This window comes from Channa argus, chromosome 18, assembly GCF_033026475.1.
Source record: "Channa argus isolate prfri chromosome 18, Channa argus male v1.0, whole genome shotgun sequence".
NCBI lineage: Eukaryota > Metazoa > Chordata > Actinopteri > Anabantiformes > Channidae > Channa > Channa argus.
In genome coordinates, this window is record NC_090214.1 from 3,470,869 (window position 1) to 3,497,574 (window position 26,706).

Genomic DNA, 26,706 nt, shown 5'->3' on the forward strand with positions numbered 1-26,706 from the left:
CGAAAAAAAACAACCAAAGGTCAGGAGAGACTGCATGGGTCTGTTTCAAGCTTTGTGTGACAGTGTCGTCGTAAAAACAACCTGAAAGATTTTACCTGTATCTTTTTTTTTAGGTTTTTTTAAGCTTTCGTTTTGCATCATTTTGCCATAAAAGGAAAACATAATAATAAAGCGACTCCAGCTGATACAAATGGTCTTTAATTATCAGAAGTAAGAAAACGGATCCAGAAGGGTCTAAATTTACAATAGTGCAAAAGTGTGCATCTATAAATGATCAAATTGTGATTAAACAACATTTATACCACATGTGCATGAAATATTATGTACAGAGAAAAAATTGTTTTGCTATTTCAAATTAAGGGGATGAAATACTTCTTATATTAAACTCTTTGCGAGATCACATACTGTGTCCCTCAGATCTTCTCAGGGCCTTTAAAGCTTTTGAACCTGAACATCTGGACATGGCGTGGAGTTAGCACAAACACACCGCCACGTTAAAGTACACATATAAACTCTCAGTTCCATTCACACACAGCTGCGCATAGAAACAGAAACCATAGAAACAGGCCGTGACCACCCGACAGGCGGCCTCTCCCAGAGCCCGGTGGTTTCCATGGAGATGGTAGTGAGCCTCGAAGCAGAGGGAGACGAGGAGGAAGAGGTCGGAGACTGCCAGGCTCCAGTAGAGGATGGCAGAGGACACTTTCCTAACTTTAGAGGCCAGTGCGGCAACATTGGCTGGGATGCCGACAATTATCAGCAATATGTAAATGATGGGTATGACCCGGGTACTCAGGGGCCCGCGGAGGTACCCTGCTGTGCTGTTGGTCCTATAGACCCCAGTTAACCAGTCTGTTGCTCGGTTCTTCCAATCCACTTTCCTCTGCAATGAAAACAGGCAAACACAACAGTTAACGATTTTTCCTGTATGTAAATAATATTAATATTGACATATATGTTATATACTCACAAATCAGTATGGTGAAAACACAGATTTTAAAAAAATGTTTTTCAAAATAGCTGTGTGTTACGGAAATACAACTCAGTCATTCTGCTGTCACATAGAAAAACTAATAATGTCATAAAAATGTAGCATCTCTCACCTGTGAACCAGTCAGACAGGGAACAAAGCTGAGGAATAAAAGACTAAATGTCCCCCATCATTTCTCACCGTTCAACAGCAGTCACAGGCAAAGGTCCCGTTTCCCTCAGCTGCACATTTTAATGCCTTCAAGTGTCATTTTCTGTGGGGGTTTACTGAAAACACCAGGTCTCTTCACAAATGTGTTTTGGTTTTAACACACTTAGCTTGACCTTGTTACAGTAAGTAATAAACCCATTGCACAACTGCACATTTGCAGAATCCTGAGAACTACTGAAAACGCTGCCCGGCATGCTGCCAACCAGATGGCCACTGTATTACGAGATGTTTCCAGCTCTGGTTTCCAGCTGCATGAATCACAATGGTAATGACTGGAAAACCTCTGCTGTGTTAGAACGGTGACCCGTCCTCCGTAGGACTGATTTTAAAAAGAAAAGGCTCAAGTGACTGCGGTGTAACGGGGCTAAACGTAACACGTGCCAAATAAAAAGCTCCCTTTGAATTTTATACAGAGTGTGTCTGCATCCACTTCCTCCAGCAGGTGGAACTGTAAATTCAAAATTGCCACAAAGAGGTTCTTCAGCGTCACCCACTAGAGCTGGGGACCTGAGAGAAACTGGTTGGGAGTTTTATAAAAGGCAACCAAGCTGACAGTTTACAGATATGACTGTACTGTATGACTTCATTCATGAGGTTTTTACTGAGTATTACTTTATGTTTCGCCCCTGAACAACTTTACTGCAGTTTCCTGTTGATTGTTTAGTTTGTGTTGTCACTGCCCCCTTAAACCGCAGCCTTTTCTTATCAAAATCCGTCCTATCGAGGACCCCCCCCCCCCCCCCCCCCCCCCCCTTGTCATATGAGAAGTGGGTCTGTGAAGTCGGCGCACATTCAAAACAAGTCAAGTCGGACTAAAATCTTAAAATCAGACTTTTGGGAACTGTGTAATTTTCACGTTCCTTAAGATAAATAGTCAAATTTTTGGTTCCTCCGTACATAATATGCAATTCTCAGACTGGCAACACAAAGAGTAAAGTGTCAGTGTATGAGCTGAATGACTTTCACAAGGATAAAAAAAAAAGAAGAACTTGTTTGTAATAGCTGTAGTATTTATGGACCAAACGCTTTAGAGAGTTCGTGCTTTTCATCATCATAGCTCCTTCTATGATAACGTAGAATATTCAAAGGATTCTTTCCTGAAGATTTGTTTTTCAGTCGGCCTTTTTCTAAAAGAATGATTACTCCAGTAAATTGTAAGCAAAAAGTTATTTTTCCTCCGGTTTGTACAGAAAGAAAAATATTAAAAACGGCACATGAATGAATCAAAAGCATTTACCCACAAATGCACGAGTGGATTACTTTCTGTTTTTTGGGGGTTTTTTTTAAATGTTTTGTTGTTTTTCTGCATTTTGTGTGGTTTTTTTTTGTCATTTGACGTCTATTTTTGGACATTTTATGTTGGTTTGAAGTAATTGTGTGTCAAGTTTTTAGACTTTTCTCTCCGTTTTAAAACCAATTTGAGTTTGTTTGTTTTAGAAGAAGAATCTTTATTGTCGTCATTGAGCACATATACATATTGCACATACATGTTACATGTGAAATTCTTTCACTGCATCTGACCCGTCCCCCCCACCCCCCCCCCCGGGGGAGCGATGAGCACCGGGTGTCTCACCATCATTTAGATTCAATTAGCATCTTTTTTGTGGACATTTTTGGTCTTGAAACTGAACCCTTTCAAACGAGGATCTGGCCCATGGGCTCCTGACCTCGTGGGTCCTGGGCCTGTGCCCGGGAGGACCATTCTGTAATCCATCAATCAACACATTATTACTTAAAAAAATGATAAACTTTCATTCATCTAACACACACAATATTAACATATTTACCATTTATCTGCTCTTTCCTTCATCTGTCGCTGTCTCACACACGTTACAGTACAACACCATTTCAAACAATTATTTTCTATTTACAGGAACAACTGCAATGTATAGTTTTTCAAGCTGTGGTGCAGTGGTTTGGTCCGGGCTTAGCATGTCAACACGCTGAACCCCAAGTTTCTCTCAGTGGGTCGGGGCCAGGCCAGCAACTTACACATTGTCCGTTAAGGTCGAAAAGCACCGTGTTTAACCCTTTTTTTAGAATCATTTTAGCTTTTGCTTTCTCTGTGAAATCCAGCCAAACGGAACATTTCTGTCTTCAGAAAATGCAGAAGTGAAACCAGGGTCTTTGATGCCGGTAAATATGACTCACAGAGATATGCTGGTGGTCTTACTTTTAGAGCCCATGACGTAAAGCCTTGAACCTGAAGATCTGGACATGATAAGAAAGAGAAAGGGGTCCAGACAGGCGTGGAGGCAGCACAAACACACCGCCACGTTAAAGTAGATGTATAAACTCTCTGTTCCATTCACAAACAGCTGCACATAATGGAGGAAGTGCAGGACTCCAGCAGGGGAAAAACACAGCAGGAAGATGACAAAAACCAGGGTGCTGGCCTTGATGTACATCACCCAGTCGAAGTGTGACTGGTTGAGCTCATAGATGATTCGGATGTAGAAAACGACCGTGACCCCCAGTGGCACCAGGAGGCCGAGGGTGGTGACGATCAGGTTGTAGTAGAGCAGGAACATGTGAGAATTATTGTCCAGAGGCAGCACATCATGGCAGGTGATGCAGTCCAGCTCGGGGATCCGATAGCTCTGCCGAATGAGGAGCTCGGGGAGGACGGCGGCCCCGAACATCACCCACACGGCTGTCGTGACCCAGGCGGTGAACGTCCTCTTCGGGAGACGTTTGTACATGAACGGGTGAACTACGGCCAGGTAGCGCTTGGTGGTGATGCAGGCCAGCGTCTGGGCCGAGCAGTACAGGTTGCCATAGAAACAGGCCGTGACCACCCGACAGGCGGCCTCTCCCAGAGCCCAGTGGTTTCCATGGAGATGGTAGTGAGCCTTGAAGCAGAGGGAGACGAGGAGGAAGAGGTCGGAGACTGCCAGGCTCCAGTAGAGGATGGCAGAGGACACTTTCCTAACTTTAGAGGCCAGTGCGCACAAGATGGCAACATTGGCTGGGATCCCGACAATTATCAGCAATATGTAAATGATGGGTATGACCCTGGTACTCAGGGGCCCGCGGAGGTACCCTGCTGTGCTGTTGCTTTGTAGCCTCAGTGCTGGATGGGAATCAGAAGAAATGGGAGCTTGAGTCCCATTTAGGGGAATGAATTCTTTTGTCGGGGTCACAGGTGGGATTAGGTCCCCTTTAAATATTCTGGGCACAGGAAGTACAACCAGTGACGTGTTGTTCTCCCCTGGAACAAAAATAAGAAGATTTAAAAAAATTCAACAATAATTTCAATCTTTATTTTTCTTGAATAAATTTTATAGACACAAAATTCAACTTCGTCATCATAACCGCACAACATACTGAAAAGACAGAAGACAGAAATATAATGATTTTGAAATGATTGGTTCAGTATTTTCCAGATTAATTAATAATCCTTAAGTAAAATTTAATAAAATGTAAGAAAATTAACGGATTGGAATTGCTTTCAAATTAATTATAAAACAAATGAAAGTGCAAATAGGAGTAGATATAGATGACTCATAAATAAATATTTAGCTATACACACAATTTTACATATTTAGAAACAGAGAATAGAAACATTGAAGCATATGTAAAGTAAAATCCCATTTTAATCCACATCCTGCTCTCACACCGAACCCCAACAAGAATTCAACAGTAAATGAAATGTAAGAAACCACAAAAGTCTTTTATTAGCAGACATTTAAAAAGCGTCTCTTACCCGTTTGTTGAAGTGAATCGTTCAGGCAGGAAAAACAAAGGAGGAAAAACAGGCAAAGTTTCCCCATGTTTTTCACCAGCACTTCTTTTGGTACTGTCGTCCTGTGTTCTCAGCCTGTTTGTGATGCAACGGTGAACGATCTGCTCTGTAAATCTCTGTGGGTGGCTACGAGTTGACAACACCTCCCCACTGTCTGATAAAAGTAGGACATCTTTAGCACTACAGTCTAAGCACGGTTTCTCTCGACTGACTAACTTCTGTTTTATGAGATTCAGAGGTGTCAGTGCTGCACTTCACTACACTTTTAGTCGTTTTTCATCTTTTTCTACAGTTTACTTTTCACCCTTGACTAGGTTTAAAATAGCTTCTTTTTTTTTTCTTTTTTTTTTTTTTTTACACATCACAGAAAGTAAATCATTCTCTAGTGGAAAGTTCAGCCCACAAAATGCTGCTGCATCAACTTGAAGTGTTTTCATTTCCATAAATGTCAACTTAACACATATGGGGAAACTTATGGTCATTTTCCTGAAAGGTCCATACCCATATGCGGTGAGGTAATAAACCGAAAGAGACCACGAGTTCAGTGAGGAAACGTCTGCCTGAAGATGATAAGCTTATCCAGACCCATGTCTTTTTGTTTGGGTCTGGGTTTTGTTTTGTCTTCACTTTTCCTATTTGTAAGATGTAGATGCTGCCATGTTTTGTCTCATAAACCCCATAAAAAAAAATGATCACACGTAGCAACAGTAAGTGAGATTAAAGCCCAACGTGTCAACAACAGGTGCGTCTTGTGACGTCTACTTTTCTCTCCAATTAATGTCCTCTAGAAGTTCATTTCAACTTTTCTTCATTTTTAATCTCACTTTTGTCATTTTAACTTGAGAGGAACCTGCTTTGTCTGGTTTTTTATAGCTCCTCATTCCAGTGCGCAGTTTATTATTTCAGCCCTAACGTCCAGCTGTTCGCAGATGTGACCTTGGTCTTGTTTTGGTCCCTTTTGTTTATCGGGGTTGAAGCATTGTGTTTTGAGCCCAGACTAAAACAGAGAAAAGACCGTCATGCGTGTGCGATATCGACATCCTATCTGTGACGTTGCTGTGACTAAAAACATCTCAAATGACTCACTCTACAAAAAGGACGATGCATCCACGCATGACTTTGGTTGCTTTCAACAAAACACAAAGGGCAGAGAGCTTATGTCCTAAGACAGACAAAGAATAATCACAAATCGTGAGTTCCCAATTAAGGCAAAGTTAAAACTTTTTAATGCGACAGTGACTCGAAACAACAAACACGTCCCACTGTCATTACGAACACAGAAGCCTGGCGTCTATTTGGAGTCTTTTGGAGCAGAAGCACAATGCAACGCCTTCCTCTCTTCAAAGGGTAGTGAAACCTCTGCAGCAGACACGTTTCCTGTGTTGCAGTAATTAAACTTCATGCTTTCTTTTTTCTTACTCCCAGTGGAAGAAACAAATCAAGTGTATTCCTCTTTATCTGGCGTATGAATTCCTAAGACAAAGCATGGAAGCACTGGAAAAACGTACCGAAGTATGACACGACATCCTTGAAAGTTCTTGGGTAATTTCTGCTCCTTGCAGATACCGTATGTTTCTGAGTTGGATGAATTCCTGCTCAGTGTTCTTTGTTTTCATGATGTCTGCAATGTTGATTCTCAGAAACCAGGAAAACCTTTTATTGAGCTGCACTACTCAACAATTTTATGTCAAAGCCCAATGGATTTGCCCCATTGATTTGTTAGTAGTGACTGAACCACAGAGAACCGTCTCCTGCTTTTCTATAAACTTCCTTATCGACATCATCTAAATTAACCTGAAGTGCAGGGACGTGGGAAGTGATGATTAGCAGGGTTTTTTTTTTTAAACCAAATCAGAGTTGGACCTGTGTGGGAGACAATAGGTCTCATGGCGGCAAGAGAGCAGCGGCAGCCAATGAGAGAAACACCAAACTGATTAAGAGAGAAGTGTGAAGCAGGTGTGAGACGCTGGCTGCTGCTCAGCCTGTTTGCAGTCACAGCACCGACCGGCGTTTATTCCAGTTCATTGTTTTACACTACGATGGGTTTTGCGTATTGTGATTTCAGGTTTAGGTTTTGAGCTTTTCTTTCTGTGCTTAGTGCTGCGGCGGGTTGTGGCCTCCAGCCACCGGTATAGTTGGTGTACGGGGAGTTCACACACTTTTGTTTTGCATGTCTTTTGTTGTTGTATGGTTTGTGCTGTGATTCTTTTCTCCAAATTGATGTTTGAATGTTTGTTACTTGGTTAATGCAGCCCCCTACCGCTGGCTGACTGGCCTCCCAGGCGTCGTATGACCATTTTTTTCTCCTTTAATTTGAGGATTCCATTTTTTATTTTTCATTAAACACCTGCTATTGTCCCTGTGCTTTGTGCACGTATCTAATATTGATATTGATTATTAATATTACATATCAATACTGCCCACCAGTGGCCAATTTAGTAACTATGTTTAAAACACACGTAAAAAGTAAAGGCAGCCTGACACTATAATGAAATACATTTTTTTTTTAAAGTACAAAGTATTTGTAAACAGGTGCCATGAAAGTATGATTCAGTGTTTAGCTGTTTGTTCACTGTAGCAAAAATAGAAATGTGAGGTGTCATTGTGGTTTCACTGTGGGGGTTGTTAGTTTATTAATATTAGATAGAGGACATATTAGAGGACATGTTAGATAGAGGACATAATTACAGACAAGGGGAGAGGTATGTCTAAGAAGAGAATCCCCTTAACAAATATGTATGCATACATGTATGCATGCTTCAATTTTTTTGCACGTATGCTTTTTTTACATACATGTGAAACACATGTTCTCCCTGTGGTTTGTGTCGCAAGGAAATGATTCTCTTCCATTGTCACCCAACACTAAAGTAGAAGATGACTGTGCAGTGACTCTACCAAAATGACTATAAGGCTTTGAACATGATGAATAAGGCCCTGTACTATTTCAATTTGGAGCATTTTTTGATTTACATTCCGTTATATTGATTTGACTATGTCAAAACTTGGTTCTGGGTTTAGACAAAAGGCAAAACAATAACTAAACACAGGCAGACAAGCAGCTTCGGGTGGGGCCAACCAACAAGTTACTATGAGCTTCTCGTCACTAATGACGTCCATGTCTTTGCTGGATCCTTTCCTGAAGGGGGTCAAGAGATGGAAGCAATTAACAGCAGGCGGAGTTGTCACGACAACTAATGTGATCAGCGTCCAACTACAGACTAAAGGGAAACCTCAAACCTTCTTATACGTGTAAGTATGTGGCAAAGCACCTGATGAAGCTTCCTCATGGCTGTAAGTGTAAGATCCACCAGTTCATTCATCATACACGTCTGACGATCCATCAATTCTCACGGCTTTCGCTCTGTGTTAAGTAAGAGGACGCACCAGGCCGGCAGCTCTGCCTATGTGGAGTTTGTATGTTCTCCACCTGCTCCCACAGTCCCAACACATGCATGTTAGGGTGATTGGAGACTCTGTAGGTGAGAGTGTGAATGGTTGTCCCTCTGTGTTGGCCCTGAGATGGACTGGAGACCAGTGAGCAACTACTTTTTCAAATTGCTTTATTCCACAGCTAAAGTTTTAGATGGATTAAAAATCACACGCGAGTCTTATTCTATCAATTAATCTGTGAGCTTAGTTTTTTTCAGTAACATGCAAATTACAATTTTATATCTGGCATTTTACCATTTTATTAGTCATTTACCAAAACACCAAAATCTGTAACACTTTCTTTTTAAGCTAAAAAATGTTGAACAACCTTTTTTTTTGTATTACAGTGTTGCTATTGTAGTAGCACTATGACAAGTGAGAGATTGTTCTCTAAAAGTATTGTCCAACCTGCACTTCCGACATTTAAAGTGTGTTAAGCTGCGTTTCAGTGCGATTAGAGTGTGGAATGTAAATACGTGGCAGCTCGTCGGTGTGTGCGACCGATACAGGTTAATCTGTCAACATCCTCACTCACTTCTGCACTTTTTGTATCTTGCATGCAGTGTGTTTACTTCCCCACAGCCAAAGGTTGTGAATAGTCCTCCATGTTGCAGTAAACATCTGCATCTGCACAGCTGCATCAGCCTCTCTACAGTCTTTTGCCTTCTCAGTGCTCTTTTCTTCCTAGTTGTCCTGCACCATCGATCTGAATTTAGTTTTTTCTTTTGTTTGTTTGTTTCGGGGGGTTTTTTAAAGCCTGACACCCCCTTTTTAGTTACACTCTGGTTCCTCCTCCTGGATTCTGCTCTATCAGCTTTATCTGTGATTTTTACCAGATGGGAAAATCAGATTCTTTTTGCTGACGAGTTATTTAAAACGGAAAATAAGATGACGCTGTCCGACTGAGACATTCTGTAATATCCTATGGGATAGTTTGTTCACCTCCATGCTTTAGTCTGGTCTTTTTCCCCAACAGTTTGTTATCTGCTTGTTCGATGCCCCACGGGACAATAAAATGTGCTGACAGAAAACAGGAATAAAACTGGCCTGGAGCCGGTGACTTCAGTGTGGACCTAATCTCCCACAGCCTATATCCTGCTTCCTCCTAAGAGGAATGTGAACTTAGAAACGCCCAAAGCACAGCAGGCTGCAAGGGCAACACCGCCTCCAAGCTGGACACCGTGTACAGCTGCACTTTCTCTCGACGTGTAAACGTGGTAATGAGCAGACATCCCCAGTGGAGGACTGTTCTGCAGAGCTTTACGACTTCCTTGGCTCAGTGTTTGAATTTTACCGACCACAGTTTTGCACAGTTGATCCTGTCTCCCAGCTCTCATTCTTTTCCAAGGTAAATAGCTGGTGGAACATTAGCATTTACACCACACTAAAATTTCAAATCTCCTTAAAGAGTCAGTTCTTCATTTAACATTATAAAAAATGTTGCAGCCAATTTGTCCCACAATCAGTACAGACAGCAACATCAGTTATTTATTTGCAGTTCTTTTGCACCAATGGGCCAGTTTCATCCCATTATCATCACGGCTATTTTAGTTGCACTGACCTTGAACTTGGACTTGGTCATCTAAGCGTCTTAGTGTACAGAAGGGTGCAGTTTCTTGTCCTTACTGTACTACTATGTGCCTTAAATTGCCACCTGAAGTAAAATAAAGTGTTCCTAAGTCTGACCTTTGACCTTGGTTTACTCCCACTAACTGTGTTCAGTTCTGGCAGTAGGCAATGAATTTAACGCTAACCTTTATCCTAGTTGCTGTTTTGTTTCTGTTTGCACCTCCAGGACAGATGTGTTGTGTTGAATCATGCACTTTAAAGGTACTTGGTACCTTTTCTAAGGTGCACTCACACTAAATCCCACCCTCTCAAATTTACAGTAAGTAGCTTGTGCAGGGTTGTAGACGTGACTTCCAGAAACAAGCCTCTGTCACAGTCAAATCAATTGACTGTAAACTCTCTTTACACACCACCACCTCACAACAAAGTCATCTCAAGGCACTTTACAGAATAAAGTCAAGAATATAAAGATTTATAGAGAGAACCCAACAATTCCACCTAGAGCAAGCTCTCAGAACCAGGCCCAGGGTGACCGGCGATCTGCCTTGACCGGACGGGGCAGATGATGATGATCAGTTCGTCTGGACATTTAAAGAAAAAAAAAAACAAACAGCGGATGGCTGTATAAGTGTCCTATTTTGAAAATGGGATATCAATCTGCCAACATGAAAGTGAAACTGTTTTTCCCCAAATGTGTGACTGTGCCTTTATGAAACGCACATCTACGCATCACACTGTGTTGCAGTTCGCATAAATGCAGCAGACAAAGGCTTGAGACAAATGTAGTTGTGGAACATTAGCATTTACACCACACTAATGTTACAAATCTCCTTAAAGAGTCAGTTCATTTCACATTATAAAAAACGTTGCAGCCATTTTGTCCCACAATCAGTACAGACAGCAGCATCAGTTATTTATTTGCAGTTCTTTTGCACCAATGGGCCAGTTACATCCCATTATCATCACGGCCGTTTAATTTGCACTGACCTTGGACTTGGTCATCTAAGCGTCTTAGTGTACAGAAGCGTGCAGTTTCTTGTCCTTACTGTACTACTATGTGCCTTAAATTGCCCCCTGAAGTAAAATAAAGTGTTCTTAAGTCTGACCTTTGACCTTGGTTTACTCCCACTAACTGTGTTCAGTTCTGGCAGTAGGCAATGAATTTAACGCTAACCTTTATCCTAGTTGCTGTTTTCTTTCTGTTTGCACCTCCAGGACAGATGTAACGTGTTGAATCATGCACTTTAAAGGTACTTGGTACCTTTTCTAAGGTGCAGTCACACTAAATCCCACCCTCTCAAATTTACAGTAAGTAGCTTGTGCAGGGTTGTAGACGTGACTTCCGGAAACAAGCCTCTGTCACAGTCAAATCAATTGACTGTAAACTCTCTTTACACACCACCACCTCACAACAAAGTCATCTCAAGGCACTTTACAGAATAAAGTCAAGACTATAAAGATTTATAGAGAGAACCCAACAATTCCACCTAGAGCAAGCTCTCAGAACCAGGCCCAGGGTGACCGGCGATCTGCCTTGACCGGACGGGGTTGATGATGATGATCAGTTCATCTGGACATTTAGAGAAAAAAAACAGCGGATGGCTGTATAATTGTCCTATTTTGAAAATGGGATATCAATCTGCCAACATGAAAGTGAAACTGTTTTTCCCCAAATGTGTGACTGTGCCTTTATGAAACGCACATCTACGCATCACACTGGGTCGCAGTTCGCGTAAATGCAGCAGACAAAGGCTTGAGACAAATGTAGTTGTGGAACATTAGCATTTACACCACACTAATGTTACAAATCTCCTTAAAGAGTCAGTTCTTCATTTTACATTATAAAAAATGTTGCAGCCAATTTGTCCCACAATCAGTACAGACAGCAACATCAGTTATTTATTTGCAGTTCTTTTGCACCAATGGGCCAGTTTCATCCCATTATCATCACGGCCATTTTAGTTGCACTGACCTTGACCTTGGACTTGGTCATTTAAGCGTCTTAGTGTACAGAAGCGTGCAGTTTCTTGTCCTTACTGTACTACTATGTGCCTTAAATTGCCCCCTGGAGTAAAATACAGTGTTCTTAAGTCTGACCTTTGACCTTGGTTTACTCCCACTAACTGTGTTCAGTTCTGGCAGTAGGCAATGAATTTAACGCTAACCTTTATCCTAGTTGCTGTTTTGTTTCTGTTTGCACCTCCAGGACAGATGTGTTGTGTTGAATCATGCACTTTAAAGGTACTTGGTACCTTTTCTAAGGTGCACTCACACTAAATCCCACCCTCTCAAATTTACAGTAAGTAGGTTGTGCAGGGTTGTAGAAGTGACTTCCAGAAACAAGCCTCTGTCACAGTCAAATCAATTGACTGTAAACTCTCTTTACACACCACCACCTCACAACAAAGTCATCTCAAGGCACTTTACAGAATAAAGTCAAGACTATAAAGATTTATAGAGAGAACCCAACAATTCCACCTAGAGCAAGCTCTCAGAACCAGGCCCAGGGTGACCGGCGATCTGCCTTGACCGGATGGGGCAGATGATGATGATCAGTTCGTCTGGACATTTAAAGAAAAAAAAAAAACAAACAGCGGATGGCTGTATAAGTGTCCTATTTTGAAAATGGGATATCAATCTGCCAACATGAAAGTGAAACTGTTTTTCCCCAAATGTGTGACTGTGCCTTTATGAAACGCACATCTACGCATCCCACTGTGTTGCAGTTCACGTAAATGCAGCAGACAAAGGCTTGAGACAAATGTATTTGTGAGGAAACTGGTTTATTCCGGCTTTGAGCCCTGTGGATCGGATCAAGCTCAGGATGGATGAGTCATTCTGTTCACACCCAACCCTGGCCCCAGCATCTCCCTCCCCCAACGTGAGAACCTCTTTCTCAACAGAAAGTACCCAACACATTTCTCTTTCAAACACAAATGTTGTCTGGTCCATTTTTCTTTTTTGGTTTGTTTTGCAGCTCACTGTCCTCTGTCCACATTCCAGAGCTTAAGACCTCCCAGAGGGGCAAACACACATTGGAACAAACACTCCCATGGCTTCAGAGTGATTGATGGTGATGTCTACCAGCAGTGGGAACTGTTCTAGCAAAAAAACAAAATAAAAGTCCAAACGCCATGTGATGTCCTGGAAGAGGGCAACATTGGACATTTAGTTTACATAAGCAAGAAAACCCAGATTCCGAATCAGTTCTACTAAACAGTCTTTCTGGCCTAAGTGATGCAGTTATAATGGCTCGTGCAACCACCGGAAGTACTCAAGGATCTCGAGGGAGCTGCTCCTTCGTGTCAAACAAACAGTATTAAAACTTCAAAAAAAAACAAACCCTGACACTAGTCCCAGTTCCTGCTTTGCACTCTTTTCAATTCCAAGACGGTTTTATTGGACACGCGACTGAATTGCACAGTCAAAGACATTTGGCTGTTTTCACAACATGTGTTAAACCCAAAATCCAAAGAAGACAGATCCACAGTCAGGCTTCCTACCTAACCAAACGTGCTGACACGTCAGGGTTTATTTTACCAGATAACTGTAAATGACTGCAGTCTGGTTGGGACGTCTTCCCTGGCTGCCCGTGGAATCTGTGTTTCTGTGTTTGGGCCACTGTGCACCTGATGCCCTTGAGTGCACTTGTTTCGTAACGTTTTGTGACTTTTGGTGCCACTACTCTGTCTGACTGTCCCCAGCGCTTCGCCTTAAAAGGAAGGAAAGGCGAAGCATTTCCTGTTGCTCTCTGAACACAACATGTTGCCCAGGGCTGTGACATCAGAGGAAGATTTCAAGGATCAATCAAATGTCCCTGCTTTTCTGAACGTTTGGGGGGTTTTGTTGAATGCATTTAGATGTGAAGCACTTTGCAACTTCGTTTTCATTTGTTTTTGTGCATTAACAGAAAGGCAGAGTGAGGTCTTCACTACAACCTTGGATTGATGTTTAACCCTTAAATCGCCTAATAATAATTAATCATTACTTACATTTTTATTGCTTACAACCTTTCAAAATAGAGCAGACAGCTGTTTGACGGGAAGGTGACATCAGACTGGAGGAATGTCCCCCTTCTGTGTGCTGGATTGGCTGACCGGGGCGGGGGCCCGGAAGGGTGGGGGGTGGTCTGGCTCAAGAGGTCCAAACTTTCAGATTCAATTTATTCGCTGGGTGATGGTCAGCAGCACAAAGAACCTGTGAAAAAGTGCGAGGAAAACCAAGAAACTCCGATTTTCTCGTGCGTGCGTGCGCGTGTGTGTGTGCGCTGGGACTTTATTTCTTTAGCCACTAAAATGTTACTGCTGCTGGTTGTGGTTTGCGCTGCTGCCGCTTCTTCCTCCGCTGCGGCCATGAACGGTAAGAGAACTTCACGCAAATCCTCCTGCACATATGTAACTTTGGACATTTAATGTGGGAATCGTATTCTAATCATAATTAGGGTAGAAATAGGGGGATTTCAGGGGTTTGAAGAATTGGGACAATTTGTACGTTTTCTTATCATTACATCTTTCCACACTCGACAAGAGGACAAAGAATCATCTTTTCAGAAAACACACGCGGAGGCAATGTTTTACTCTTTCGAGGTTTTTCCCGTGAAAGTGCTTCGTGTTTTGTTAAACTCACAAGTTCCCTGGTTCCAGTTTCTCACTGCGGGGATTTGTTGTTTCAATCTGTAAACGTAAATGTTTACGGTTATGATCCTGGTTTTATTCCTTTGGCATCTTCCAGAAGATGCAGTTGTTGCGGGAATAACAAATTAATCAAACATGGAAATGCTCATTTTGCCTATAACGATTTCTTACATTATTGATCGATTGGCTGATTAATCGTTTGGTGAAGTGTCAAAAGATTCAGGTTGAGTTTATGGTATTAAAAACAGACAAATTACCACAGAACTGACAAAAGAGGAATTTATTATTTTTCAAGTATTGAATTGGTGCATAACACGTCAGAAAACTTGGCTCCTTAGATTCATTAGTACTAATACTTCATACTAAATGAATTTGAAAGTCACCGAGATCAGGGTGATGATTTCAGACACCTTATTTTGTCCTATCAGTATTTCAAAAAGAGCAATGTGTAGAAACTTGGCCTGGTTGAGGATGACTTTCATTGTGACATGTATGTGCAAATATGTGGCGGAGGCAGCGGCTCAGTTGGTAGAGTGTGACCATAGGGTCAGAGGTTAGTTCCCCGTTCTCCGTGGCCGCATGTCAAAGTGTCCCTGGGGAAGACACTGAACCCCCTACCGCCCGTCCCCATCCTCAGCAAGGCAGTGCCAAGTACCGGTCCCAAGCCTGGCAGTAATTAGGGAGGGCTGCTTCCAGATGGGCATCCGGCATAAAAATGTGCCAAATCAACGTGAAATCCACTGAACTGCTGTGGTGACCCTGAACTCGAGGGGGGGGGGGGGGGGGGGATAAGCCAAGAGGGGGCAAAAAAGTTTAAATGTGTGCTCATCGACAGCAGCAATGCTTCTGTGCAAATTCAAATAGCAACAATATAAAACTGAGCAAAATAGAAAATACTTAAGATATTACGCAATGAATTAATCAGCAAAATAGTTGCATTTTAACTTAACGTATTATCGATTACTTGACTAAACCTTGAAGCTTTGACTAACCAGTAAAAATATCCCTTATTTTGCTCCGAGCTTCAACTTGACTAAATAAATAAAATGTATAAAAACGAAATAAACAACGTTGAATTTATCTTCTCTTCCCAGGCATTGATCCCAGGACCTTTATGATTATTGACAAGTCAGACACAGATGTCACAGTCGAACCATTAGACTTGAGTTTACTCGATTTGACATCCAATCCAAACAGCCCTGGGATCCCTGCGGTGTCCAACACCAGCAGGTCAGACATCTCAGAAGAGGCGCTGCTGTTTCTCAAAGGTACTGTGTCCACTGTCCTCATGCCTTCCTTCTACACACTGGTCTGCCTCATCAGCGTGCCCATCAACATGTGCGCCGTGCTGGCCTTCTCTCGGAGGATCCGGCCCAAGAAGCCTTCAGCCATCTACATGCTGAACCTTGCCTGTGCCGACCTGCTCTTGGGCCTGTTGCTCCCCTTCAAGATCTCCTACCACTTCGGCGGCAACAACTGGATTTTTGGCCCGATCATGTGCCGCATAGTCACTGGGGCCTTCTACTGGAACATGTATTGCTCCGTTCTGCTCGTAGCTTGCATCAGTGTGGACCGGCTCCTTGCTGTGGTCTACCCCATCAACTCCTTGACCTGGAGGAGGCCATGGAATGCAAGGCTAGCCTGTGTAACCATGTGGATACTATCCCTCGCTGGCTCTGTGCCCCTCGTCCTCTCCGAGCAGACGTACCACCTAAAACAGCTGGACATCACCACCTGCCACGATGTCCAGACCTCACACCAGCTGATCTGGTTCTACAAAGTGTACTTCGTCACCCTGTGCTGCATCCTCTTCTTCCTGCCTCTGCTCATCACAGTGGTGTCTTACACTCGGGTGATCTGGTCGCTGAGCAGGGTCCCACAGGGGGTCCCAGGGCGTTCGCGCAGAAAAACAAGAGCAGTGGTGATGGCTTTAACCGTGCTGGCGATGTTTGTGCTGTGTTTCACGCCCACAAACTGTCTGCTGCTAGCGCACTACCTGCAATTTAACGAAGACATGACCCAAGAGGCCCCTGATGGTTCCTACGCAGCCTATCTGGTGTTTATGTGTTTTGGGAGTCTGAGCTGCCTCCTGGACCCTGTGATCTACTACTTTGGATCATCCCAATGCCAGAGACAACTATCCAGCACGATGAGGTGTCAGAAATCAGCAGAGGTCAGCGGCATTAGTCATACATCATCCAGTTCATACAGATCCAGCAGCAGAATGATTCTGAAATCCAGCTGCACAGAAAGCTCCAATATAAACACTTCACTCCCCAAAAAGGATTCTTTCCAAGCCAACAACAACAGCCAATACAAGAAACTACTGGTCTGATAGACTGAGAGGAGAAGTGACATAACTCTGACTCTTACCTGTGATTGTTACCGTCTGGTAACAATGTTTTATATTGAAGTTTAAGAAGCAGCTTCCATTATAAAGGCCGCAGATATGCCGCGGGGGGTTTAGCTGTGTATTATAAATTGGGGAATCAAGCCAACAAGAACGGGCCGTTGAGATTAGATAACAATGTGGTTCCTGGAACATTTCAGCTGAAACTATGAAATGCTTTTATTTTTGCACTCTGTTTATACGAGTTCGTGTGTTTATAAGCTGCAAGTTACTCTGTAGATATTACATGTAACGGACAGAAACATTATTATTTTTCTGTTTTTTGAAAATATTTTTGTATTCATTTGACGCACTTATGTTTCACCTCGAAAAGTATTTAACCCATTTTATATATATATATATATTTTAAACCATCTTTCTTTTGCATAAATAAATTGATCTGTCTCTGTGAGAGATCGAAGCAACGGCCAAGGACTGAGTGAAGTTTCTGCCAGTTTATTAGAAGGGGCTGCCTCCTGCTGGTGGAACCATACATTAATAAATCATAATAACATGTCCTTAACTCCTCCTTACAGTAACTTACAGTATTTAAAAAATATTTGGTGAATCATGCGATCCGAGCATACACATCTCCTGTCCACCTGTCCAGTGTCCAGCGCCAACAATTTGTTCCTCTCGCAGATGTTTGGCTCTGTAAATGCTGCAGAGCAACCATTTCCTGCTGCTTGACTTTTTTTTTTTTTTTTTTTTTTTTTTTTTTTTTGCAACCAACAGTAATTCTCATTCCCGAACACTGTTCATGGTATTTTTCCCAATAAATCATTAAATATATGATATGTCAAATAGTAGAAACAATTCACCAATCACTGGATATCTGCATTTGTCCAAACAGCCGGGAAAAACTCAATGATTTTCCACATACAGTCCAAAAATAGAGGACTCTAAGGAGCCAGAACGACATATTTTGTCCAAGAAATAACTTCAGTGATTGATTATCACAGTTATAACTGATTCATTTTCTTGTTGCAGTGGTGTTGGTCATGATGCCTCTGAGAGCCTGGTTGAGTGCTCGTGGTTTGGTCGGCACAATCAGAGAAAGAGCTTTGGCCCTGATAAGTGGCTCATGTTGCTGCAGCTTGAATGAAAACACAATACAAGCTTAGTGGCTCGCAACAACCCGAGTTGATGAGACTCCTCACAAATAATCTTAAGTAAACCTCGATACACATTCATTTAGGTGCACTTGATTTTCATCTGTACTAAAAGTGGGATTCGGGTTGACTGTACTTTCAAATAAATCTGTTAGGAGCAAAATATCTGCTTTTTCATGCCCTGGACCTCAGACTGGGGCACAATTCACCTTTCGCTCATCAGACACGAGGCTGTAATTGGTGCTAAAGGTGCTTCAACAAAGTATTAAGCAAAGGCGGTGAATACTTATGTACATGTGATTTATTTTTAATAAATTTGCAAAGATTTTAAACAAACTTCTTTCACATTGTCATTATGGGGTATTGTTTGTAGAACTTTGAGGATGGGCGACTATAGCTCAGTTGGTAAAGGCAGTTGCTTACGGACCACAGGGTGAGTGGTTCGATCCCCGGCCCTGGCTATATGTCGAAGTGTCTCTGGGCAAGACACTGAACCCCTAACAGCCCACCCCCCCCCTCCCCAGCGATGCAGTGCCGGTCCAAGCCCGGTAGAAATTGGGGAGGGTTGCGTCAGGAAGGGCATCCGGTGTAAAAACTCTGCCAAATCAACATGCGGACAATGATCCGCAGAACTTTGAGGAAAATTCTACAAACCACATGGAACTGAATTTGATCCACTTTGGAAAAAGGCTGTAACATAACAAACTGTGGAAAAGCTTAAATGCTGTGAACACTTTCCGGATGCACTTTATGAAAGATGTGTCGCTTAGACTCACAGGTAAATGACAAAGGAAAAACCAAAAGTGTCTTAGGTCGGTGTTGGGCGACCACGTGCCACCAGAACAGCTTGAATGAACAGTGGCATCGGTCTGTACATGACGCTCAATAAACTAGTTTTTGCATGTTATTTCAGGTAATTACAATAAAATTTTGAACCCATAAATGGTAGTGGATAGAAAAGAAAATCTTTAGTACAGACTGGAAGGGTGAAAGCTGAAGTTAAATCCTAATTTAATATTTTTTTAAATTTCATTTTTCATTAATTTTCATCTTCTTGTAATCAGTGACCAAGTAGCAGACTGGGGCATCGTTTCTCCACACGTTTACTCTGTTTTTTTTTTCTTTTCATTTCTCTGTTTATGACCGTCAGTGATTGACTCAAACAGTTTTCCATATAACTTGAATGACAATGAATAATGAATTTAATGCTTTAAATTGTGTTACATACAACAAAGCACAATTTTCAAATTTGTTGACGCACGAATCATATTGTATAGAAAATAATAAATAAATAAATAATACATTCTTTAGTACTCTGTGTAAGTAAAAGCTTTAATTTTAATTTTGTCTCTTCCTCTCCTACTTCTACTATTATTATTATTAGTAGTAGTAGTAGTATTAGTAGTAGTGGTGGTTGGTTTTGAAAAGACATAAGGACACGAAACTGAGGGAAGGAAAGAGAAGACATCGGGGATAACAACCTAAAAGGCGTTTCTTCCTAGGCCGGCTCACGTGACTGTCTGACGTCACACAGGTGTAAAAACCAGCCCCACCAGGGGAGGTGGTGAATGGCAGTGAGAACAACGTCGAGGAGAGGCGCAGCAGGACCGCGTCCGTGGACACACTTGAGCCGCTGCCTGCAGTCATGACTCTCAGGGCGAGATGGTTTCAGCTTTTGCTGCTGTCGTGTTGCCTGCAAACCTGCCTGCTGTTGCTGAAAGGTAAGGTCTCACCTGTCCTCTTCTGTCTTCGGAGCAAACATTCCGCTCCGACAGGCTGTTCATGCAAAAAATGTCTTTATCAAGGCTGTCGAAGCTGAGTGCCTGTCAAGTCCGGGTCAATCTGTCAAAACCGGTTTTTATCACAACCGCTGTCCTTGAAACACAGCTGACTCAACGCACGGGTTTAATTACAGGTAGAAATTAGGTCAAAGTGCTGCCAGCTGGAAGGAACTGACTCCTGTTTAACTGTCACTGTTCTTCTGTGGTGCTTCTGCTTTTCACGTGTGTTCATTGTGACTTCCCAGACGACAGGGGTCTGAGTGGTACAGAGACCAGCCAAGGCGTGTGGCTCGGCCCCGGCTCCCTCGACATCCTGACCAGTCGTCTGACAACCGTCTTCCTGCCAATCATCTACATCGTGGTCTTTGCGGTGGCGCTGCCCACCAACGCCATGGCGATCTGGGTGTTCCTGTTCAGGAGCAAGAAGAAGCACCCGTCCTCGATCTTCATGGCCAACATGGCTCTGGCTGACCTGCTGTTTGTCATCTGGGTCCCCTTAAAGATTGCGTACCACTTCAACGGCAACAACTGGGTCTACGGAGAGGCGCTGTGCAAAGTGCTGGTGGCGTTTTTCTACGGCAACATGTACTGCTCCATCTTCTTCATCGCCTGTATAAGCGTCCAGCGGTACTGGGCCGTGGTCCACCCGCTCTCCAAGCAGGAGAAGAGTACCTGTAAAGCCGTGGCGGTCGCCGTCACGGTCTGGGTGGTGGTCTGGCTCGTCACCGTGCCTCTCTACCTGTATGATCAAGTGGTCCCCGTGGCAAACCTCAACATCCTCACGTGCCACGACGTCACCAGGCCCAGTCAGAAGACAATGGCAGCAGGTTACTTCCTAACGATGGCAACTTTGGGATTTGTCGTGCCCACTGTTGTGTGCGTCACATCCTACGTCCTCACGCTCAGGGCTCTCAGGAACGGCACGGCCGATCCCTCCATCACCAGAAGGCGGCGAAAGGCCGTGGTCTTGATCGTCACCGTGCTGGTTATGTTTCTGGTGTGCTTCGCCCCCAGTAACCTCATGTTGCTCGTGCACTACATCCTCCTGCTGAAAGGCGCCGCGAACAACCTGTACGGCGTTTACGTCACCGCGCTCTGCTTGGCGAGCCTCAACAGCTGCGTCGACCCCTTTGTTTACTACTTCGTCTCCGAGGACTTCCGGGAGCACGTGAAGAACACGTTCCTCTGCAGGAGCGAGAGGACGGTGGAGAGGATGAGGGTCTCCTTCACCGCGCTGAAGTTCTCCAAAAAGAGCAACACGTACACGTCCGACTCGGGGAACACGCAGAGCACTCAGTGCTAGTGGACTGCTGTGTTTTTATTTTTTAATTTTATTTTATTGCTCTTTTATGCTTATTCTTCATCTTTAAATTAAATTCAAATACATGAAGCTTTTGATGGCACTGTGACGTAGTCCATGCGTGAAGAAACGCAGGAGAGGACTTCCTGAAAGCTCTGAGCTGTTTGTTACTGTTTTACTCGTAAAAGAATTATTTTTATGTCTTTGCTATTACAGGTTATTGAATTCACTTTGTTGGATGCCGTCTTTTTTTTTTTAAAGTTTTATTTAATTGTTCACGTGGATATTTGCCACATGTCATTTGTTTAATGTGTCTAATGTTTTTGCTCATGGAATTTTATGAGATTTATTCTGCCACCTATTTGATGTGACAAGTGGCTTTAAAGTCCCGAAAAATGTGCACATGTATCATGTTTTATAAACTTTTAACACATTAAACACACAATTGTTTACTACTCTTTCATGAACCTACAGTTTTCTCTGAAATAACTTGAAACTGACGAAAGTGGAAAAATACAAAAACAGGAAATCAAAGACGTAGAAATCAGGCTTGCTTTCGTTTGTTTGTTTTTATTTTTTTAAATAACACAACTTGGGTCAAACCAACAGAGTGACCACAAGATGGAGGATGTGTTTGATGCTAGTTCTAGGAAACAGTTTGACATTTTCTAACAAATCTCATTAATTTGTTGTATTTTTATATATTCTGGTGACTCTAAAATAAACAATGAAGTTAGATTTTAAATTCCTTAAATTTGTTTTTGCGTTTTTTTTTTTTTGTTTGTTTTCTTTTGGTGAAAGTGTGCCAACAATTCAGTCCACCTCTATGTGTGGGTGTGTACTTTAAATAAAACTACAGTTTTAAGTGTGACAATAAAATTTACTGCCCTTCTTGAAACTTTACAGCATGGAGAACACAGTAGGTTTTCAATCCTTTAAATGTTTAACAGGCCTTTTGGACCAAACCACCTTCACTGTATTTGGTGGGATCGATTAAACATTACACAGAAAACAAGGGACACTGACCTCAGCAATGTAATAAATGGGGATCTGGAGTTTGTGAACTGTGCACATACTCTACCTGAAGATGAATGTTTGATATATTCCTGCCTCAAATATCTAATTCTTACAGCTAGTAACTTACTTGGTTATCATACCTGAGATCACATGACCCTGAAGCGACCAGACAGGGCGTGTTTTTCTCAGAAATGTTGCCAAACCGGTATAAACTGTTATAAAAAAGACAAAGAACAGCAGTTGGCAAACATGGTAAAGGGCCAGAGAGGGTGTCTCATTTAATCCGATTCCATCCGTTTTCTACTTGTTACATAATTTACCTGAATATTATATGAACAGCTTTTTTACATCTAGTACTGCACAGTGTGTCCTGTAGTAAAGTTAATGAATGATGAGGGTAGAAGTGAGTAGCTTATTTGTAAAAGCAAATGGCACAAAGACCAACAACCTGATATATTTTAAACCAAATCTATTTTAACACTTTGAGGAGGAACTTCAGTGTAATGTTACTTTCTATTTGTATTTGTAATGTAGGATCAGGCCAGAAAACTGCAATTTTACAAGTTTCCTGAACCCAGTGTACAAATTTAAAATCTGACATGTTTTAGTGTTTGCTGCCCGTTTCACTCAGCTCCATGGAAACTCGCGGAAGTGAACTCACCTGAGGTTGTACAGGTGGGCGGACCCGATGACGTAAAGGGACGCAGAGGCAGTCTCGGGGCGTCTCCAGAGGTTGAGGCTAGTCGAGATTTTAAAGGTGTTGTTGGTTAGAAAGTGCAGTGCGTTCAACACAGCGGAGGCCGTCGAAAGGACTTAGAATGGACTTTACTCGGTTTTTGTCGCTGCTAATAGTTTTCTGCTTTTTTCCCGCCTCCAATGCCACAGGTAAGACCGGAAGTTATCCCGTCGCTTACCTAGCAACTTTACAGAGCTACTGAAGCAACCTAATTTTCCTGAGAGTATTATTGTATATTTTATTGTGTCTACAATTTTTTTAAAGTGAGTTTACATTTTAATTTTATTCCGTTTGTGTTCAGCTCCAAAAACCCACAGCAATGTCGGGAAATGCAGGCACAACTTAAACATCTGCATATAAATGATTTCATAGGTTGAGTTGAAACTAGAGTAAAGTCTGTTTCTCCAAGTCAGTTAATCATTTATGCTTAATTACGTATGCTGTGAAAATGTCAAATAACAAAACATGGCCATGCCAGAGGTCAACATGACCTTTTCAAATAACTTCCTCTGTCTGAAATCCAAAGATAATAGGTTTAGAATTCAATCAGTAAATCACTGCTGAGTGCATTTGGAAAGGTTTTTCCTTTTTTTTTTTTATCGAAAGAGTCAAAGCCTTTCAGCTCTACATGTTATTTCTTTTAGGTCAGGGACGGGGATTCATCGGGTTTGTGGACCCTAAAGACTCGGGACAAGTTGTTGTGGACAAGGCAACATCAGACACGCTGAAGAGCAGCTTCACCACAATCGTCCTTCCGATCATCTACATAATCGTATTCGTGGTGGGACTTCCCGCCAATGCCATGGCCATCTGGGTCTTCCTCTTCAGGACACAGAAGAAGCACCCCTCAGCTATCTACATGGGCAACCTGGCTCTGGCTGACCTGCTCTTTGTCATCTGGACACCCCTAAAAATCGCCTACCACCTAAACGGGAACAATTGGACCTACGGGGAGCCGCTGTGCAAAGTCCTCGTGAGCTTCTTCTACGGCAACATGTACTGCTCCATCCTGTTCATCACCTGCCTCAGTGTGCAGAGGTACTGGGGTGTGGCCCACCCTCTGTCCCAGCAGAGGAAGAACAATAAAATAGCTGTTGGGGTCTGTGTAGCCATCTGGGCTTTCATCTGGCTCACATCCACTCCTCTGTACCTGTATGACCACACTGCCAAGCTCAAAGACCCCAACATCACCACCTGCCATGATGTCAACATCATATATGACCCTCTGAATCCATTCCCCTCTGTCCAGCTCCCCTACTACTACTTCATATTCATGGGCTTGGTTGTGTTCCTCATCCCTTGCATTGTGATCGTTGTGGCTTACGTTCTGCTGCTCAGGGCTCTGGGGAACAACATGGAGGAGAGCACGGCAAAAAAGAATCGGCACAGAGCCGTGGTGCTGATTATCACTGTCCTGGTGACGTTCCTGGTGTGTTTCATCCCCAGTAACATCATGCTGGTGCTGCATTACTCCATGCTGAAGGTCGGAGAGGTAAATAATGGTTATGGCTTCTACATCGCCACGCTCTGCCTGGCCAGTCTCAACAGCTGCCTGGACCCATTCATCTACTACTTCGTGTCAGAGGACTTCAGAAGCCACGTGAAGAACACTCTGCTGTGCAGGAGCAGCAGGACTGTGGAGCAAATGAGAGTTTCATTTAGTTCCCTGAAATATTCAAAGAAGAGCAAGTCGTACGTGTCGGACTCTGCGAACACACAGAGCAGTAACTGTTAGTCGGACAGAGGAGACTTCACCTGTGAAAATGACCACACATCAACATAACTGACTGTAATATGAACTTTTGCTTGTTTTTAAAATGTGAAATGTGAATATATATATATATATTGTTACATGGGTGATACAGCTCGGTAAAGCTGTAACTATCTATAAATGTGTTTTTTATTTGACTACATATGATATCTACGTGTACAGGAAGAGCTGTATCTAATTTTTTTTTTTTAATCATTTTAAACTGCTCATGCCTGTATTTAGTTTTTTTTTTATTTCCTTCTGCGATTTAAAATTGAAGGAGCTGATTTTCTTACATATTTTCATAATTAAATGATACAAACAGGACGCAGTTTCTGTGAAACTCCTTTATAGTATCATGTAGTGACTGGCTTCACGTTTGGTCACGTAGGGGAGACAAACTCTCACGGTCATGTGGACATTTTAGGAACTTGTGGAATGCGTTGTGTCAATACGTGAACGGAGCAGTTGATTACTTTAGTGTGTTCCCTCAGCTGTTACTCATTCTGCCCCGTGAGCGTGATGTCAGACAGAAAACCGAGTCAGAGTGGAGGTGGAACATTTCAGAGCGAGTTGAGGCACGTCCAGAGTGTGACCTAAACCTGTGACTCTCACAGTAAGACAGTCTCTTACTGTATTGTTTGACACTGAAGTGTAATATAATATTGAAAATGTACACCAGGAACTTTTTGGTTTGTTTTTTTTGTGTTTTTTTTTTACTTATTGACACATTTCTGTCCGTGGTCTCCTACAGCTTACGCTGCCTTTCTCTTGTTCAAAGATCAGCAGCTCCTTTTAATCTGCGTTTTTTTCGGTTGAAACTCCTCCTTAACATGCTTTCATCTAAAAGATAGTGACAACCAAGGCCTATCAAACTGAATGGTCCCGGCCTTCCATCTTTAGATAAGGAGAACTGCTGCATTTCAAGCAACAACCCAACCGCAAGAGTCACTACCCTCCCCCAGATACACTCTCTCACTCTCACACACACATACACACAGAGACTGAGAGTGCTCACGGCTTCCTGTTTAATCACATGTTGAGGCAGAGTTCCGCTAGTATCGTTTTACCTTTGTCAGCTCTCGTGCTGCAGGACAGAGCCACACCCTGTTGAACATTTACCTTGTTGTTTCAAACACTAGAGAGTTTCACCTTATGACCAACAGGCAAAAATGTACAAACGTTTTCAATAATCACATGTGACAAAATATCTGAGAAATAACTAATTTGATTTGTAAAAAGTCTGGAAACCATCTGTTGTTTAAGTCCGGGAAGATTCTCTCATCCAGGTTTCGCTAACCATAGGTCAAATCATGCCAAGTGGACTTATTTTCGGTTGGAGAAGAAATCCAGTAGACATGATTCATCTGTTCCTTATGGATTCAATAATTAGTTGGAATGAAAAGCAGATTACTTTTGGCCCTGAGGAAAAATGTATTGTTCTTTCACTGCTCAGAGACAAAATTGTGCTCGTCCTTTCATTTGTCGCTTTTAGTTTGCGTTTTCTGTAATAACTTCCTGAAGTCTTTCTCCTTAAATTCACAAGAAGAAATGCTGCCTTATTCAAAAAGAACATTTTCAGGGCTGTTGTGTTGTGCAGGTTTTAAACAATCAACTTTTTTTTAATATCTTGTAAAGTAGGAAGTAATAAACTGTATTTAAAGTCTCACTTTGTTCCATAGTAACTCATTGTCTTCTCCAAAGGTGAAAAAAGGAGGCGTGCAAATGTACGCACATTTTAAATATTCGGTTTTCTTTTTAGGCAAACATGAAACCTTTTTCCACTAGACACAATCCACATTTGCCTGCACAGTCATGACGACCATGGGATGCAGTGTTGTTATGGAAAGAATGTGACTTTATGAAAAGCATATGTGCTGCTTCCAGGAAGTTGCTGTGAATTGCAAAGAACTAGGGCAACACACCTTTTTACACCTTTAGTGCAAAATGACACGTTAGTTAGTTTGTGTTACCTTTCTAATTAAGATTAAGATCTTTTCAAAAGTGTGACACTACTCCTTTAAATCTCCCATCAAAACATGT

At 42.4% G+C, this 26,706-nt stretch overlaps 4 protein-coding genes across 4 annotated transcripts; 3 read left to right on the forward strand and 1 right to left on the reverse strand.

Moving 5' to 3' along the window:
* Positions 1-2,624: 2,624 nt before the first annotated feature.
* On the reverse strand, positions 2,625-5,173 carry LOC137103312 (proteinase-activated receptor 3). The gene is made up of 2 exons (XM_067483539.1): positions 4,908-5,173; positions 2,625-4,412 (listed from the first exon to the last, which is right to left on the reverse strand). Exons 1-2 carry the CDS (start codon positions 4,972-4,974, stop codon positions 3,349-3,351), a joined length of 1,131 nt encoding a protein of 376 aa, XP_067339640.1. The 5' UTR covers positions 4,975-5,173; the 3' UTR covers positions 2,625-3,348.
* An 8,899-nt stretch (positions 5,174-14,072) lies between these two features.
* LOC137103309 (proteinase-activated receptor 1-like) lies at positions 14,073-17,691 on the forward strand. Its single transcript, XM_067483536.1, has 2 exons — positions 14,073-14,303; positions 15,673-17,691. The coding sequence occupies exons 1-2, from the start codon at positions 14,240-14,242 to the stop codon at positions 16,911-16,913; spliced, it is 1,305 nt and encodes a 434-aa protein (XP_067339637.1). The 5' UTR covers positions 14,073-14,239; the 3' UTR covers positions 16,914-17,691.
* An 874-nt stretch (positions 17,692-18,565) lies between these two features.
* On the forward strand, positions 18,566-21,905 carry LOC137103311 (proteinase-activated receptor 2-like). The gene is made up of 2 exons (XM_067483538.1): positions 18,566-19,800; positions 20,106-21,905. Exons 1-2 carry the CDS (start codon positions 19,725-19,727, stop codon positions 21,161-21,163), a joined length of 1,134 nt encoding a protein of 377 aa, XP_067339639.1. The 5' UTR covers positions 18,566-19,724; the 3' UTR covers positions 21,164-21,905.
* Positions 21,906-22,519: 614 nt separating this feature from the next.
* On the forward strand, positions 22,520-26,332 carry f2rl1.2 (coagulation factor II (thrombin) receptor-like 1, tandem duplicate 2). Its single transcript, XM_067483537.1, has 2 exons — positions 22,520-23,062; positions 23,558-26,332. Exons 1-2 carry the CDS (start codon positions 22,996-22,998, stop codon positions 24,646-24,648), a joined length of 1,158 nt encoding a protein of 385 aa, XP_067339638.1. The 5' UTR covers positions 22,520-22,995; the 3' UTR covers positions 24,649-26,332.
* Positions 26,333-26,706: the final 374 nt, after the last annotated feature.

Excerpts from the sequence above, each read along its gene's own strand:
- LOC137103312 (XM_067483539.1), bottom strand. The coding sequence starts at position 4,974 with ATGGGGAAACTTTGCCTGTTTTTCCTCCTTTGTTTTTCCTGCCTGAAC. Across the intron at positions 4,413-4,907 it reads CGATTCACTTCAACAAACGG|GGGAGAACAACACGTCACTG; the intron begins GTAAGAGACGCT and ends TTTTTGTTCCAG.
- LOC137103309 (XM_067483536.1), top strand. The coding sequence starts at position 14,240 with ATGTTACTGCTGCTGGTTGTGGTTTGCGCTGCTGCCGCTTCTTCCTCC. Across the intron at positions 14,304-15,672 it reads CTCCGCTGCGGCCATGAACG|GCATTGATCCCAGGACCTTT; the intron begins GTAAGAGAACTT and ends TTCTCTTCCCAG.
- LOC137103311 (XM_067483538.1), top strand. The coding sequence starts at position 19,725 with ATGACTCTCAGGGCGAGATGGTTTCAGCTTTTGCTGCTGTCGTGTTGC. Across the intron at positions 19,801-20,105 it reads CTGCCTGCTGTTGCTGAAAG|ACGACAGGGGTCTGAGTGGT; the intron begins GTAAGGTCTCAC and ends GTGACTTCCCAG.
- f2rl1.2 (XM_067483537.1), top strand. The coding sequence starts at position 22,996 with ATGGACTTTACTCGGTTTTTGTCGCTGCTAATAGTTTTCTGCTTTTTT. Across the intron at positions 23,063-23,557 it reads TCCCGCCTCCAATGCCACAG|GTCAGGGACGGGGATTCATC; the intron begins GTAAGACCGGAA and ends TATTTCTTTTAG.